This window comes from Accipiter gentilis, chromosome 13 (assembly GCF_929443795.1).
Source record: "Accipiter gentilis chromosome 13, bAccGen1.1, whole genome shotgun sequence".
Lineage (NCBI taxonomy): Eukaryota > Metazoa > Chordata > Aves > Accipitriformes > Accipitridae > Astur > Astur gentilis.
Genome location: NC_064892.1, coordinates 18,600,757 through 18,615,358, shown reverse-complemented (window position 1 = coordinate 18,615,358; position 14,602 = coordinate 18,600,757). Strand labels below are relative to the sequence as shown.

General features: G+C 41.6%; 1 protein-coding gene across 4 annotated transcripts in view; it reads right to left on the bottom strand.

Moving 5' to 3' along the window:
• The window catches only part of KLF12 (KLF transcription factor 12), a 250,959-nt gene that overhangs the window by 53,177 nt on the left and 183,180 nt on the right, over window positions 1-14,602 (bottom strand). For 3 of the 4 annotated variants that reach the window (XM_049815883.1, XM_049815885.1, XM_049815884.1), the window contains exon 6: window positions 14,037-14,096. The exons of the other annotated variant lie outside the window; for it this stretch is intronic. In XM_049815883.1, the coding sequence (XP_049671840.1) occupies window positions 14,037-14,096 (60 nt within the window). The remainder of the gene's footprint in view (window positions 1-14,036; window positions 14,097-14,602) is intronic. 4 annotated transcript variants of the gene reach the window in all.

Genomic DNA, 14,602 nt, shown 5'->3' with positions numbered 1-14,602 from the left:
TTACTCTGAGAATGCCAAATTTGTGAGATAACCAATGAGAGATAGTAGAGCTCTCCACAGCCAAGAATGTAATGATAGGAAGTGATTATTCACTATTTTTTCTAAGAACTGGAGGCTTAAACTGAACAGAGGGAAGAACTTTTTTCTTCATGCAACACATACTTGGAACTCATTGCCACTGCATACTACAGAGGCCAAGAGAATAAATGGGCTCAGAGGAGGATTTGACAAGTTCACAAAGGGCAGGACCATATATGGATATTAAACATTCAAGTCAAGAAATAGCCTCAGAGGCTGAAGGTGCATAAACTACTGATTTTTTTTAAGCTATAAAGTACAAGATGGATAGAGGGAGGGGACGTAGGTATTCCAGAGGAAGAATCACTCTATACCAACCTTGTTTTTCTGTCCTTTTGGTAAACACTAGCCAGGTTACTGGGTCCACTTGGACTGACTCAGTAGGAATGATTTTAGACTTTGGTCAGTTGTTTCTACACACACACTAGTGAAACATGCCCTTTTGAAACCAAATGCCAGCTTTAGTGAAGGGCTCCCATATCAGAGGAGTAGGTAGGCTAGCTCTTATGCCAGCAGGACTAAGATGACCTCCAAAGTCCACACTGCTTGGGGCATTTACAAATACATGGCATGTGCAACAAATGACAGCTTTAAAAATGGCAGACCCAAGGAATCACGCTCATCAGAAAGGAAAATGTTCAATTTGCAACACATAGGCTATCCTTCAGTCCAACAAGGCAGGGCTCTTCGCTGCACATTGTCCATTGTTTTGTTCAGGTCAAATCCAGATGACAAGCTGATGAGCATAGTAACATTCCCCATTCAATATTTTATAGTCCCATAAGGACATGCCATCTTCTCAGTATCACCTAGCCCAGGAAGCAGGTGTAGGGAGCATGAAGAAATATCTAAGGGCATGGGAAGGTGGTGGGTGAGCTTCTTGTTCTCAGCACAAGAGGCTGGAGGAAGGGTGAGGAGCCACTGCCAAGGCAAATAGGGAAGGGACAACAGCAAAAAAGAACAGGACATACAGGCTGCTGAAGTGACTGAAGCATACTGGAAGCAGCAACAGGTAGTCTGAAAGGTTGAGAAGTGGCGGAGATTTCAACAGCTAGCTCAACTGAACAAGTCTCCTTGATCTCATTCTTAAGACAATTTTCTCTAAAAAAGTCCCTACTCTAAGGACAGGATATCTTAGCAACTTTTGCTCATCAGGTCTGGTGGTAGAAGTAACAATACCATGGAAACCACTTTAATTTTCTCCATTGAAATAATTGTAGGGCTTAGCGCTTGTATCAAGATCATACACAACAGTATTTAATGATATTACTATGACACAGTGATGGAGAGGGTGGCTGAGAAAGAGGAACCTAAAAAAAACCCCAACAAAACCAACAAAAAACCCTCCACAAAATTGCCTGTCGAGTAATTTTTATGAAAAGTAATTTACACAGCAGTTTTACAGAAAAGAGAATTATGCAGTTAAATTGGCACTGCTGGATAATTACACTGTACATGAGGCCTTGCTTTTAGAGAAAAATATAAGCTAATAAAAAGAGTCAGACGATCGGTAATGGCAGGGCTTTTGGGAGATACTGGAGACACAAAGCTAAATAATTTAAAGCTATGGAGTATAATGACTGTGAAACTGAATTATTTTAAGTTTACATTAATTCTCCACCCCATTACGTATCTAACATTAAGTCCAAAAGCTAGAGAATTCCCCTCCGCTGCAAACAACCACAGCAACAACGAGAAAGCCGAGGGGATGTGATCCCAAACATGACTGGACTCTGAATGTGGCCTCCCAACTGCTGTGTACATCCTTAATATTCAGAGGTCTGCTAGAGAATTAAAGCCAGTTTACACTTCCCTCCAGTTACTGGTGGTTCAAGTAAGGTCTCTCTCTAATATGGTCAACTGCAGTCAATTTTCTTTGTGGTGCCTTTTTGTACCTTTCAAGCACCAGAAGCAGATGGCTCAGCCTGGCTGTCTCACCGCCACATTCGTAACGGAGAAACCAGTGAAAAGTTAAACAACATTGAATTAACAATGAAAATGATGACTGGTGTAATGAGAGCATTTCATTACCTTTCCGTTGTAAGCAATTTAGCCCTGATTATTATTGACCTTTGGCGATACTGCAGCCAAGTAAAATGCACTATCCTAAAAAAGCACCAGTATACTGGAAGGCAGACATTGTTTCTGAGTGTATTCATAAATAAACCAGACCATTTCCCTTCCTGTGTTAGAGGTTTACCTTACAGCTCAGTTATCAGCATTCAGCAGTCACCCTTACTTTGTGTCTGTGCAACAAACAATACAAGAACAACTTGACACAGTACACCTGGCAGATTATTATTATTATTATTATTATTACTACTACTACTTCTATGGCACCCAAAAGAGCACTAGGTACTTCACAAAGTAGTTAAAAAGACAAACTATGTGCTGCAGTGAGCTAATACTTGGTGAAACAGTAGAACTACACAGGGGTGGAAAAACAGGAGGAGGTGGTGTAACAAGAGGAAGTATACAGGTTACAGGAATAACATTAAACAGTTACTAATCTGGGAGACATGAAGTTCAGCGCACACTGCTTGTTCTTATTCCACACCGAGTTCAGAGGAATCCCTGTGACTGGACATTTTGTTAGCACGCTCTCCAAATCCACTTTTTTTCCAAAAATGCAGTTTGCTTGCATGCTAAGCCGCATTTTTTTTCTCTTAGGTTTTGCAGTCTGAAAGTAGATATATTTGAAAGTTTTGTCAGTTCCAAAGTAAATATGACTATTAAGGATTTATGGTGCAAAAAACAGCAGCCACAGATTGGAAGCTTTCACTTATTTCACAGTGATGGCACAATAAAGCCCATGACTTTGGGCCAGGATGCACCAGGCCAAATGCACAGGAGCAGCTTGCTTCCCTACACACCACGATGCATCAACAGACCACACGGTGGGACTCCGCATGCTCACAGCGCAAGTTAGAAGAACTTGCAACTGACTGGTTTCTCTTGCTCACTCTTCATTTGATTTTTAGAGCTCACTGTTTAGGGAACCACGCAGCCCACTTCGTGTAGCTTATCTACTCCCACTGGAGTGCTACGATGCCGTGTGAGGCTGCTGCTCCCACGCACCTCCGTGTCCTGACAGCACTTCCCCCTCCTCTGCCAGAGGGATTACAGCATCCTTCACCTGCTGAGTGCATTGGGGACAGCCCAGCGGGGGAGGCAGAAGCGAGGACGGTGCATCAAAAAAAAAGACCAGGAAAAAATACAGTGCTCGTGACCAAATCCATCTACCAGTGCAAAAACAATTGCCATGCTGTTCCCTGCTCTTTGGGCAACCGCATACCATCCAGAACAAAGCATGCTGTTGGCGCCTCCGGACTATTAATAATAGTAAGGTATGTGCTGCAGCGGGAGGGAGAACCGCGAGGGGTGGTTCTCCACAGGGCTGGCATAAGGAATGGATCTGCTCCAGGCTGCCTGCCAAACGCACTGGAAAACTTGACTTGCCGGGGGCCGCCGAAGGATGCTTTTCTCCTGTCTGCAATACTCTTCGGAGGGCTTTTACCCAGACCGGGCTGCACTGAGACAAATGCAGGTGGGAAGTATTCCTGCTTGCCCTCCAGTCTCTGCAACTGGTACTGCTGCCTTCTGGTGAAGAGTCACTGGGCTCCCTGACCACCCTACAGATAAGAGCTTCTGCTTCATCCTGCCATGCCCATGGGGCTTTATAGAGGTCACTGGAGCCAGTGGTAAAATCATTCCTACTAGGCCCTTAACCCAAGGGGAAGCAAAAGGGAGAGCAGAGCCTGCCAGAGGGACTATTCAGGTTTGTCCAGGACCCACTGCAAATGTAGAGAATAGGATGGTCTCACAAGATACAGAGGAGAAAAGAGAAAAATTCAGAATGTTTTGCTGGAAACACCTCACTCCCTGCTCATAGCCTCAAATACCAGAGGTTTTGGAAGGGGGCAGTACACCAGCACTGAGAAAGGAAGGGGCACAAGGGAAAAAAAAATTGAGATGCTAGTGTCCATCAGTGCACCATTTAGCATGGGGAGACAAGTCCAAGGGAAGTAAAGTGTGTATTCATGAACAATCTGCTGCCAGTTCAGGTCTTGGATCACCTTTAGATTTCCACACACATGATGTACCCCTGTGATGCAATGTGTCCCTGCTAGGGTGCTTCCTCCCCCTTCAGATGGCCGACAAACTGTAGAACAATGCACGGAGAAATGATTGCTGGCTTAGTTAAATGGATTGCAGACGGCTAGCTGCTAGAAGCATTACTAAATATGTTGATGTTTCGTAACTGAGTTTACTCTCCTTGCTATTTGTGTTTCTGGTTTGCGTATAGCAGGAACAGTCAGGCAGGGCGAATGCTTGCTGTTGTGCAGATCTGCTGCAATACCTCATTTTCACCGGCGGAGCTGATCGAGGCTTCCCAGTTCACCTTCCCCGGCAGCCAACCCTTGCTGCGGAGATGCGCTGTGGTGCATTGAAAGAGAGCCCAGCTCCCTACAGAAGTGCATACAGAAAATTTATACCTTGTCTATATACAACCTTCAGCTTTCAAACCACTAGCACCGACTCCACAGGTAGGAGAAGCAATTTGGCTTCCATGTGTATGGAGCAGAAAGAATTTGAGATATCATCTATTTTGCAGAGGATTAAGGCTACCAAGTATCTATGTTAAAACATCAGCCTGCCTCACAAATATAAACATGCAGTCAGGGTTTCCAGGGACACATGATCTCACATTATGGTATATGCCAAGGGGTTAACCTAAGCCTTGGAGATATGTTTTGAAATTGGTTTTGTAAAGTCATTGTCATCTCCTAAATATAACTTTGTTTTCATAAAAAAACCCCAAACAAACCTTTAAGAGTTTCCTCTGAAAAAAATTGTTCTTTGAGGCTGTCTTGAGGATTCCTGGAAGTTTTTCATGTGTTCTAAAAATTACCCCTGCAAAGCCCCTCACAGTCATGCCTCTCTGGTGCAGATGCCCAGTGAATGCAGAGCCTGCAGGGCTCCTGCACTGGGTGCCCCCAGCTCTACAGCTTGAGATGGCCCTTCCTGACCAGAGCTAACTCTCTGCCCACATAATTTCCACGTGGCTTTGCAAGCTACTTCTTGTAGAGGAAAGCGTAACTGAATTATCACCTCATTCCAAACTAGTTCCTATACAAATAAGAAAGCCCGTGAGCACAGCACCAAAATTTATTGAAATGCTTATTTTCCTGCAACGGTTGACAGAGTGTGTATTACTTTTCAGCAGCTAATACAATTTTGCCCCTGTTCCTATAAAGGACCAACCACGATTTCTCTCTAAGACAGAGCGCACCTCTGCGCTCCCACAGCCAAGATTCTTCCAGGACTCTTTACTAACATTTTCCCTATGACGGCTGCTGCAGCTGAGCTGTTCTGCACAGATTTTCTGCTCGGTATGGGGGGTTGGGGAAGGGGGCGTTAATTATACAGAAAGATGGAGCGGGGCCAGGCAGCCCCTCTGGTGCACTGTCTCCTACATGCACAGCCTCCTTCCTGCTGTTCTGCAGCTACAAGGATCACCTGTTGGTCTTGGCGCTCGCCCAAGCTGGGGCCTAGCGGAAATGACAGAATCAGCTAGAAATGAGAGCCAGCTCCTATTCCAGCCACCCAAATGAGGGAAATACAAAAACAGATGATGGCAACGTGATCTAGCTGCTGCATGCGGGAGCCAAGAGGGGGTGGGGTAGAAGGGAATGGAGAAGGAAGGGGTATATGTTAAAAAAAAAACAAACCAAAAACCAGAAAACCCCCAAAACCACTGAAAAGAAGCTTTTTTTTCCTTCTGTTCTTCTCTTTTCATATTCAGCACAGCAAAAACGTTAGGGGAGTTTTTCTCCATATGAACACCTGCTGATAGGGAGAACTACCTACCTTGTTCCTGCTCCTGCTGGGAATGTTGGGTGTTTCCCTATCCCATATGAGAGATGTCAAAGGGATATTCAGGTACGCGGCAGAAACAATCTGCCTTTTTCAGACCAACTCCTCTCTGTATTGCGCAGCAACACATGAACTGTTCAAAGATCTATGTCAGGAATTCCCTTCTCCCATAACAACAGTGCTCAGCAAAACCTCTTACTTGATATTTGGGTGAGTTGCAATGTTGTGCAGTAGAAGGATTAAACACCACTTGACTCTCATTTCATTCTTCTGGGTAGAAAGCAGCTAAGTAACCCAATAGAAAAGGTAACCATCACCAACAGTATTTAAAAGAGAGGAATACTGCCTTTTAAATGATAAAAATACAAGCTAACTACACATTGCATTTCCAGATGCAACTAGTTTAATACAAGATCCTGGAATCCACATTTACTCGAAGCAGTAAGCATCCTAACATCCCAAATGTCTTGTCACAATTCTCTGGACCCTTGAGTTTAGGGATACAATAAATGCATACTGTCTCAAATAGCTTAACAGGCTTTAGATAAGCTTTTAAGAGATTTTTTTTTTAACCAATAATTTTTAGAAACAATAACAATAAAAGCAGGAAAAACCTAATTCTTAAAAGGAAGTTTTTCCTTCTCCGAGAGCAATGGAATGGGTCCCCAGAGCTTACTTCTTCCTGAGAAAATACTTCATGAATAATCAATGCACAGGCCAATTCCTCAATAAGTACCAAGCCTTCAAACATGCCCAGTATTCAGCAGTCTCTATGACTCTGGCCTTTAAACTGTAACACTTTTTGCCTTGCCCTCCCCAGTTTCTCAAGCTTCCTTTATTTCTGTTCTTTCTAGCAACTAGGTAGGTAAGCAGAAGCAAAATTCAAGCAGTGGGAGCAAGCTGGGGCTAATTTGCACCTTATGAATTATTCAGGCCCTCCTGATTCCTGCACCTGCACCGAGGCAGGAAGCTTGCAAGGAACAGTCATTACTCTTCTCTTGGGTTTGCACAAGCTTGGTTACTGCTCAGACACTTTGTTCTGTAACCAAGGGCTTCAGGTCTTGTATTGAGCTGTGAAAGTGTGGGGGGGGAATAACCTCACATTGTCAAACACCCCTCCGCTGCCCCAAACCCAGGATAATCATTCAACCCCTTCTGAGACAAATTGTAGTGTGTATCAGACTGCTGAATTCATCTCAGATATGCTAATCCGGATCAGGGCATCAGCAGAGAAAAAACAAATGTGTGCATGAGCTGGTCTCGTCAGATATTTACTCAGCTGTATTAGATTGCACGTTTAAACTTCTCCCTAGCTCAGTAGGGAGTATTTCATGTGCATCAAGTATTTCACATGTTAACCTGATCATTAAGGCATCCTTCTCCACAGATACAGCATAAATAAATTCTCTCCTTGGCATTCTGGCTAACATCAGGGGTACTAACAGTTTAATACTATTGGAAGAGCCTATATCATGCTTTCAACAGGATGGATTTAACGAGCAAATAGGTCTTTTCCATCTTCATCTACTATTATCTTGGTAAACAGAACGTGACACCTAACTGCAAATCCAGATATGACCCATGAATCTAGACAGCCATTAGGAACATTTGCAGAGAGCAGATACAAACCAATTAGCACTATGAACATTTTAGGATAACGGTATTTTTTTTAGTTAATATGCTAAGGCAAACAGATCTAAAAGTATTATGCAAATTCAAAGCAGCAAACACCACCTTTAGCGCATCTCATGTCCACAGTTGCACTGAGTATCTTTGGGTCTTGTCCTTTATTAACATGCCATCACCAACAAGTTCTCCAGTTAAAAGATTGTCTCATTAATCCCAAGCAGCTAAGCATCATGCTTTGATTGATTCAGTAAAACAGATCTGCAGCAACTGATAATGAAACCTCTTTAATCCCCTCTTCCAAAATAATGAGTCAAACACAAGTGTTAAGCATTCAGAAAGGTACAGTCAATCCTTATCAAATCTTCGCTCTTCTTCTTTCTATGCCTAAAGAAGTTAATTCATTTTCCATTCGATGCAGAATGCATGATTGGTCCTACGCTGCTCTTATCTCATTCCTATCCAATAATAGGTACTCTGACTCTTTTTTAAGGTATTTTAATCGGGCATGTAAACACGTTTTGTTCTTTGATGCTCTTTCATTCAGCATCATTAATCCCCAGCATGAAATCAATAGACTTAAAACATTTAATCACGTCAAAATGCAACATACAAATCCACAAATGACTCTAGCTCATCACACACACTGAAGAGCTTGCAAGTTGGGAACTATGCCATCTTTTTGCCACAGGAATCAGCAAACCCTAAGCTAGTCTTTCATTGAAGTAAACAGATTCTCTCTCCAAGTATCTGCCATTAGGCAAAAGAAGATGTTGATAAACAAAACATGGGATTTTCTCTTTGCTCTGTCATCTTTTTTCATCCCTTGCGGTCACACTGGCCTTATGAGATTATATGGCCTTGTTGTACCACAACTTCTTGACAGTATGCCTGTTTAAAAAAGTTTAAAAACAATTACAGTAACTGGTTTGCAGAATGTACTGGAGGTGCAAGGGAAGGGAAAAACATCTTTGCAGTTGTTTATTTTCCTTTTTTAACAGCACACATTGTTTCCCTGCTTGAAAAGAACACATAAGGGACAACAATCATAGCTGCTTTTTAAAAGAAAATGAAGGTAATTTGCTTCACCTTATATATGATTTCCAAAGCCATTGCAATACAGAAAGTGACAAGAATCTCTTTAATGGGGCAGAAATTGTGGCTGAGATGTAAAAACTAAGGATAGCCAGATACATCCTTTGATAGGCAAAAGGGCAGAAACAGGTAAGCACAGAAAATGAATTATCTAGATAATGGAATAACATCTTTAATTCTACTACATTAAAAAGCACTGAAAGCTTGCTTATTTGAAAGGAGAAAATACAGTTTGGAAAGTGAAATATATGGAGAAGTGTGGAAACCAGCATGTTGAAACTCTGATTCGGAAGGCAGGCACCCAAAAGTCTTCTCACCCAGTGTCCCATGAACAGTCCTATCCAGCATGTCCCTAAACTCATGAGGTCCTTTGCTGTTAAGCTGTATCTTCTTTGGGTACCTACCACAAGGCACATGCTCACACATCCTCTTTCTGGCAGGTGCCCATTTTCCACCTACAGACAGGGCAACATCCTGACCTTTGCCTAGGTCTTGTGAAAAAGCCCCAAAAGGCAGGCAGAGTTTTGATGGCAGTGGCACTGGCAAGGTGCTGTATTGTAGCCTTGTGGTCAGGTAATTCTCCCAGGGAAGGAAGGACTTTGGTTGTAGGTCCTTCTCTGACAGAAGGGTGGATTTGGCATCTCCACCATCGCAGGAATAACCTGGCTATAAGGACTCAGGATCTTCTGCATGAGTGTTCATGGAAGCAAGGCTGCTCTGCAACCAGGAATGCAAGAACCACAAGGCTAAAAGGTTGGGCAGGAAAGGGGCATCCTGGCTCCATACTGGAAATCTGGACGCTCAGCTCCAAAAGGGCAATGGTGAAAGCTCTATTTCAGAATCCACAACTCTTTCTGTCCTAATGTTGCTTCAGGGTATGCAGCCTACAGCCTCAGTCCTGTCCATGCTCAGGTAGGATTCAGGCTCTTCTTACCCCCACTCTCCTCATCCCATGACTTCTGTGCTCCTGTCTATACCATGGCCCATATTCAGTAAGAAGGGAGATGAGATACTCCACTGCTCCCCAAGTATCTCATTTGATAAGGCCTCTGCCAAGGATCCTAATGATTAAAACACCCCTGTGTTGTTAGTGGTGAGAACCTAAAACCCAGGTCTCCTTTTTTTTTTGACAAGCTAGTTAATGAAGCTTTTCCGCAAAAGGTGAATATTGCTGTTGCAGTTGCCAGCTTGCTTTTCAAAAGAATCATCCCTGCTCCATTATCATCCAGAAAGGGCTATGTGGACTACCTCTGAGTGAAACAGATGCTTTTAGATCCTACTGGTTCCCTATATAGTCCATCATGACTTATCTAATGTAACTGAGCTGTATTCCTATGGAAACACTTATGTTCCCTAGGTAGTCAGTGTAGAGGAATATACACCTAAACCAGATGGGTAGCGTCTCCTTTTTGGTAGCTCCTGAGACATGCAACTGTCCAGTGATTATAATGGGGAATTCAAGTGCTTTTCCTCAGAAGTCAATCACCCTGCAATGCTTAACCTTGACATACAGGTAGAAGTTTGTCAAGTTAGGCACAAGTGATTTTTAGTCAAGCATTAAAGTTTTGTGAGTGTGTAACAGATACCACTCCCCTCCAGAGTAGCACAACATACTCTCACTACAGCTGAGTGAGGGAATGAAAATTTCATAGCACGTGTGACTAATCCATACTTTACTGTAAGTATCCGAAGTCTTAGTGACCTCCTGATTTTGCAGTTTTTCCCACTGAAAGTAAGGTTTATGCACTGAGCTGCATGGAGGAAAAGGCGTAGATTAGGGAATAACTTCAAATGCTTTAGCTATCCTAGATGCATTAATTTTTCATTACCTCATTTATGAAACAAAACCCACCCAAAACAACAACAAAAACCTGAGGTAAAACTAAAGTATGTAATGAGGACATTCCAAATCAGGCAAAGAAAAGATCAAGCATTTTCTTCTGGCCACACTCTTAATTACTACCAGCAACGTCCTATTTATTATCATCATCATTATTCTTTATCCTTTTTCTTTAAAAATGATCCAGATTGCCTCCCTAAATGTGTATTTTTTCTGTTTGACAGAGGCTATATTCACTCATGGTTGAAAGCAATCAAAGTTTAGACATAAGAAATGTATCTTTTTAAAGTCTGTGTTCTGTAGTTACAATTTGGTCCTGGAGATGAATTGGAAGTACAGAATTGGGCCTTACAATCCTAGTGACTGAATGGGAATCTTAAGAAGTGAAACAGTGTACTCTGCAATGCTTATTTTCTTTTTGAACTGGTGACAAATGAGAACTACTGCTTCGAGTTAGTCTTACAAATGGCAGGAATAAAACAGAACAGTGCAAACTATTCGTCTTTGAATAGTGGAGATTCAAAGCAAACTAAGGTGAAAATGGTGTCCAGCAGGGTAATTCAGATCAGGAAAGTCATCCAACTCTATAGCAGCTTGACCCTAACATAGCCCCAGAGGCAGTGCTACAGCTGCCAGCTAGACAGCTAGCCAAGAAGCTAGCAGAGGTGCAAGCCAAGAAGCCAGCCATGAACCCACATGCCAATGCAGGAAAGCTATATTCCAGAATTTGGCATCTGGGTCGTCCAGCTGCCAAACATCTCCCATCTGGCTGAGCCTGTGGAACGAGGTGTTAGAAAGAAGAACAGAGGTAAATTATACAAGACCAAAAGCAGTACCATTTGCGAGACACCAAGGACGAAGGGGCACATTGTGCCCGCCAACATCTGAAACTCACACATAATATCACTTTGTCACCAGTGAAATGGTGGATGAGGGCACTTCTGGTTCAGGGGAGGCAGTACGGACAAAATGCTCAGCATTTTACAGGAAAAGAACAGTTAGACATGCATGAACTGGAGCAACAGTCCCAGCCTGTGGCCATCCACGGAGGTCAGCAGATGCAGAACATTTGTGTGGGATCAGTTTTGAGTAAAACTTACAGCTTTCAGTAGATTCCATGGGCCCAATAAAAAAAGGGGAAAGTAGCCTACAAAAAACGTTTCTTTAAGACTTTGTGATCCATTCTGTTCCCCCACCACTACGAAGAAAATCAAATATGTAAGAATGTTTCTGTACTTTCATAACTAGAATACCATAATTTGGCATGTAATTTTATGGAAGAATAACCTTCTTGAAATTTGGTGGAAAAAGATAACTTTAGTAATACAAAATTGAAAGAAACCTCCAAAACTGGGCATGCATGAAATTTCATTCAAATGAAAAATACATACACTCACATAGCTGTATTTAACTGTAGCAGAATTCGCTTCTGACAAGCAGTTACTGTTCCTGAACTGCAATAGCTCTGTACTCCAAGAAGCAAGACCAGCTGTGATGAATACTCCTAGCAGTGTGAGCAGTTTTAGGTGCACCATAAGAATTCATACTTTCAAATGATACACTGACTTAAATATTCATCTCATTGGTCTCATTTCCACCTTTTACTCTACAGATAGGTTGACGTGGCCTAAGCGAGGTTTGACAGATGTGATTTTCTTGAACAATTTGGTCCTTGATTTTAAAAAGACATAGAAGAACCCATATCTCTCTTCCAAGTTTCTGGTTTTATTAGCAGCTATTTGGCTCATCAAAATATTACATTTCAGTCTCATCTCACTCCAGTCAGAGCCAACGAACTTTCAGTGGTTTAGAAGTGGTACGTGAAATGACTTATGCCATCTTCATCTACATCTAACCATGCATGTTGTTCAGGGGGCCTCATTAGTAGGATCTCATATTCATTGTTACAGTATGTGTAAACTCTACGTTATAAATCCATGACCAATTTTTTGAGCAGAATGTTGACATCATAAAAAAAAAAAAAGGGCAAAAAACTGACAAGATAAGCCTCTTTCATGAAAATGCTTCCTGTAGAACAGAAGCAAATGTAATTGGTGATTACATAGAATATTATTGCTAATTTTGGCTAAAGTTGCCTGTATCCAAAATTGTATCTAAAATATAAATTTATTTTAGAAATACAATATTTTGGGAGACTAGCAGGCTCTTCAGGATAATTTCTGAAGTTGCACTGATGATTTCAATCGGATCAAAGAAAATTCTAAGGATTTTTAAAAAAATAAACGTATTTTCTCAATGCATCAAATTCTCAAATTCTGCTAATAATGTTACATATTTGTACTCAAGGAAACATTAAAAGCTTTGTATGGGCTTTAACAGAGAAGTTGCTGCTGCTGCTACTGCTACTCTGATAATGTTTGAGTAACAAGATCCTGCAAATTTTTAATATAAATACAGCAGTTGTAATGCAATTAACTGCAAATTGGAGATACAACTAGATTTGAGGAACGATTTTGGTTATTTGACTACTCATTAGCAATTTGAAAGTGTAATTGCTCTTAAACATGCCGTCTTCTTATTATGAAGCTTAGATCTACTTATAAATGTGAAAAATTGTATTTATTCTGCAACTTATTTGCTTATACTGAATGTAGATGTTGTTTTTCCTTCTGTATTCCACAGATGAAGGGCCCACAGATTACTAAGAGCTGATAAAGCAGTGAGTTGATGGGTTTACACTTGTCACATGATGAACATGACTGCAAAAGAACTTTTACAGGGGCCCAGAAAACAAAGAAAAGAAGCGGGGAGGACAAACAAGCAAGCAAGGACACAGACAGCGGACATTTCATTGCACGCTATTTTAAACTCCAAGAAAACAACAGCAATGAATCCAACAAAACCAGGAACACTATCAGCGTTGGTACATTGCTTATGTCATATGACATCATTTCTACTTGGGCAAGTAAGATGAACCTGAGGCACCTTACAGCATCATAATGCTTACTGAAACCTCCCAGTCACCCCCCTCACTGGATTTGTATATAAACTCTCTACTCTAAAGCAGGGCATCTACTAGACACATTACACAGTAAGGTTTTAAAATTTTAGCCTCCTTGAAAAAAAGATAAGAAGACATTTTCAAAGACCTCTTCCTACATTTTACAGCTTTGCTTGTCGACTGTTTCGTGGTAACTGGCAATGACCCAATGTAACATGAGCTATGTTGATTCTCATTAACTTTGTTATTCAATTTCAGTAGACTATTTTGAACATTTTAAACTGCATTATCAAACATCAGACAGGATTTTTTTTTCTATTCTCGTGTTCTACTCATTGGGATTTGGAAAAAAACCTTGCAGCTTTCCCATGATGCACACCACCACCCTCCCAGCCCCAAAATTTAAAAAACAATAGCAAAAAATCAACTTCGGACCTTGCCCAGCCCCGCATATCCCCCAGCCATGACATAAAGAAGGAAACAAAGCTGAAAAGCACTGCTTCTAGACTTTGTCAATAAAACAGAACATTATATAATACACAATAAAATGCTTCATACCTGGAGTTGAAAAAACGAAAAGGGTTAACAGCTGACCTGGCACAGCCCCACATGCTCTCTCTGGAAATTGAACACAGACAATTAGGAATTTTAAGTTACCCCAAACAATTGCAGGGGGCTTAGACAAGCTTGAGGGACACTTACTGCAAAGTAAGCACATAGCCTCAGTGTGGAAGGGACTTTATGATTTTCCTATTCACTTAAAACTCCTTCTTAAACTGAAATTGCTCTGTAGAGGTCCCAATTAATGCTAAGCAAGTCACTAGGAGCTCTGCCATTAATTTGCATGGGAGCAGAGTCAAAGCTTAAGGGCCCAGGTGTCACTCAGTGGTAATTCTGGATCATGGTGGATTGTATTTTCTTATTAAAAAATAATCAGTGACCAAGACGAAAACATTAACAAGAATCTAGAGCACGCAGACACTGCACAAAAAGGAAACAGAGGCTGGAGCGAACACCTGCTCCGAGAATTCTGCTGCTTAGGTAATATTACTCCATATTATTCCCAACACATCACTGAAAAATCTAGCCTTTATTTAATGCTTTTTACTTAAAACTGAGACTCC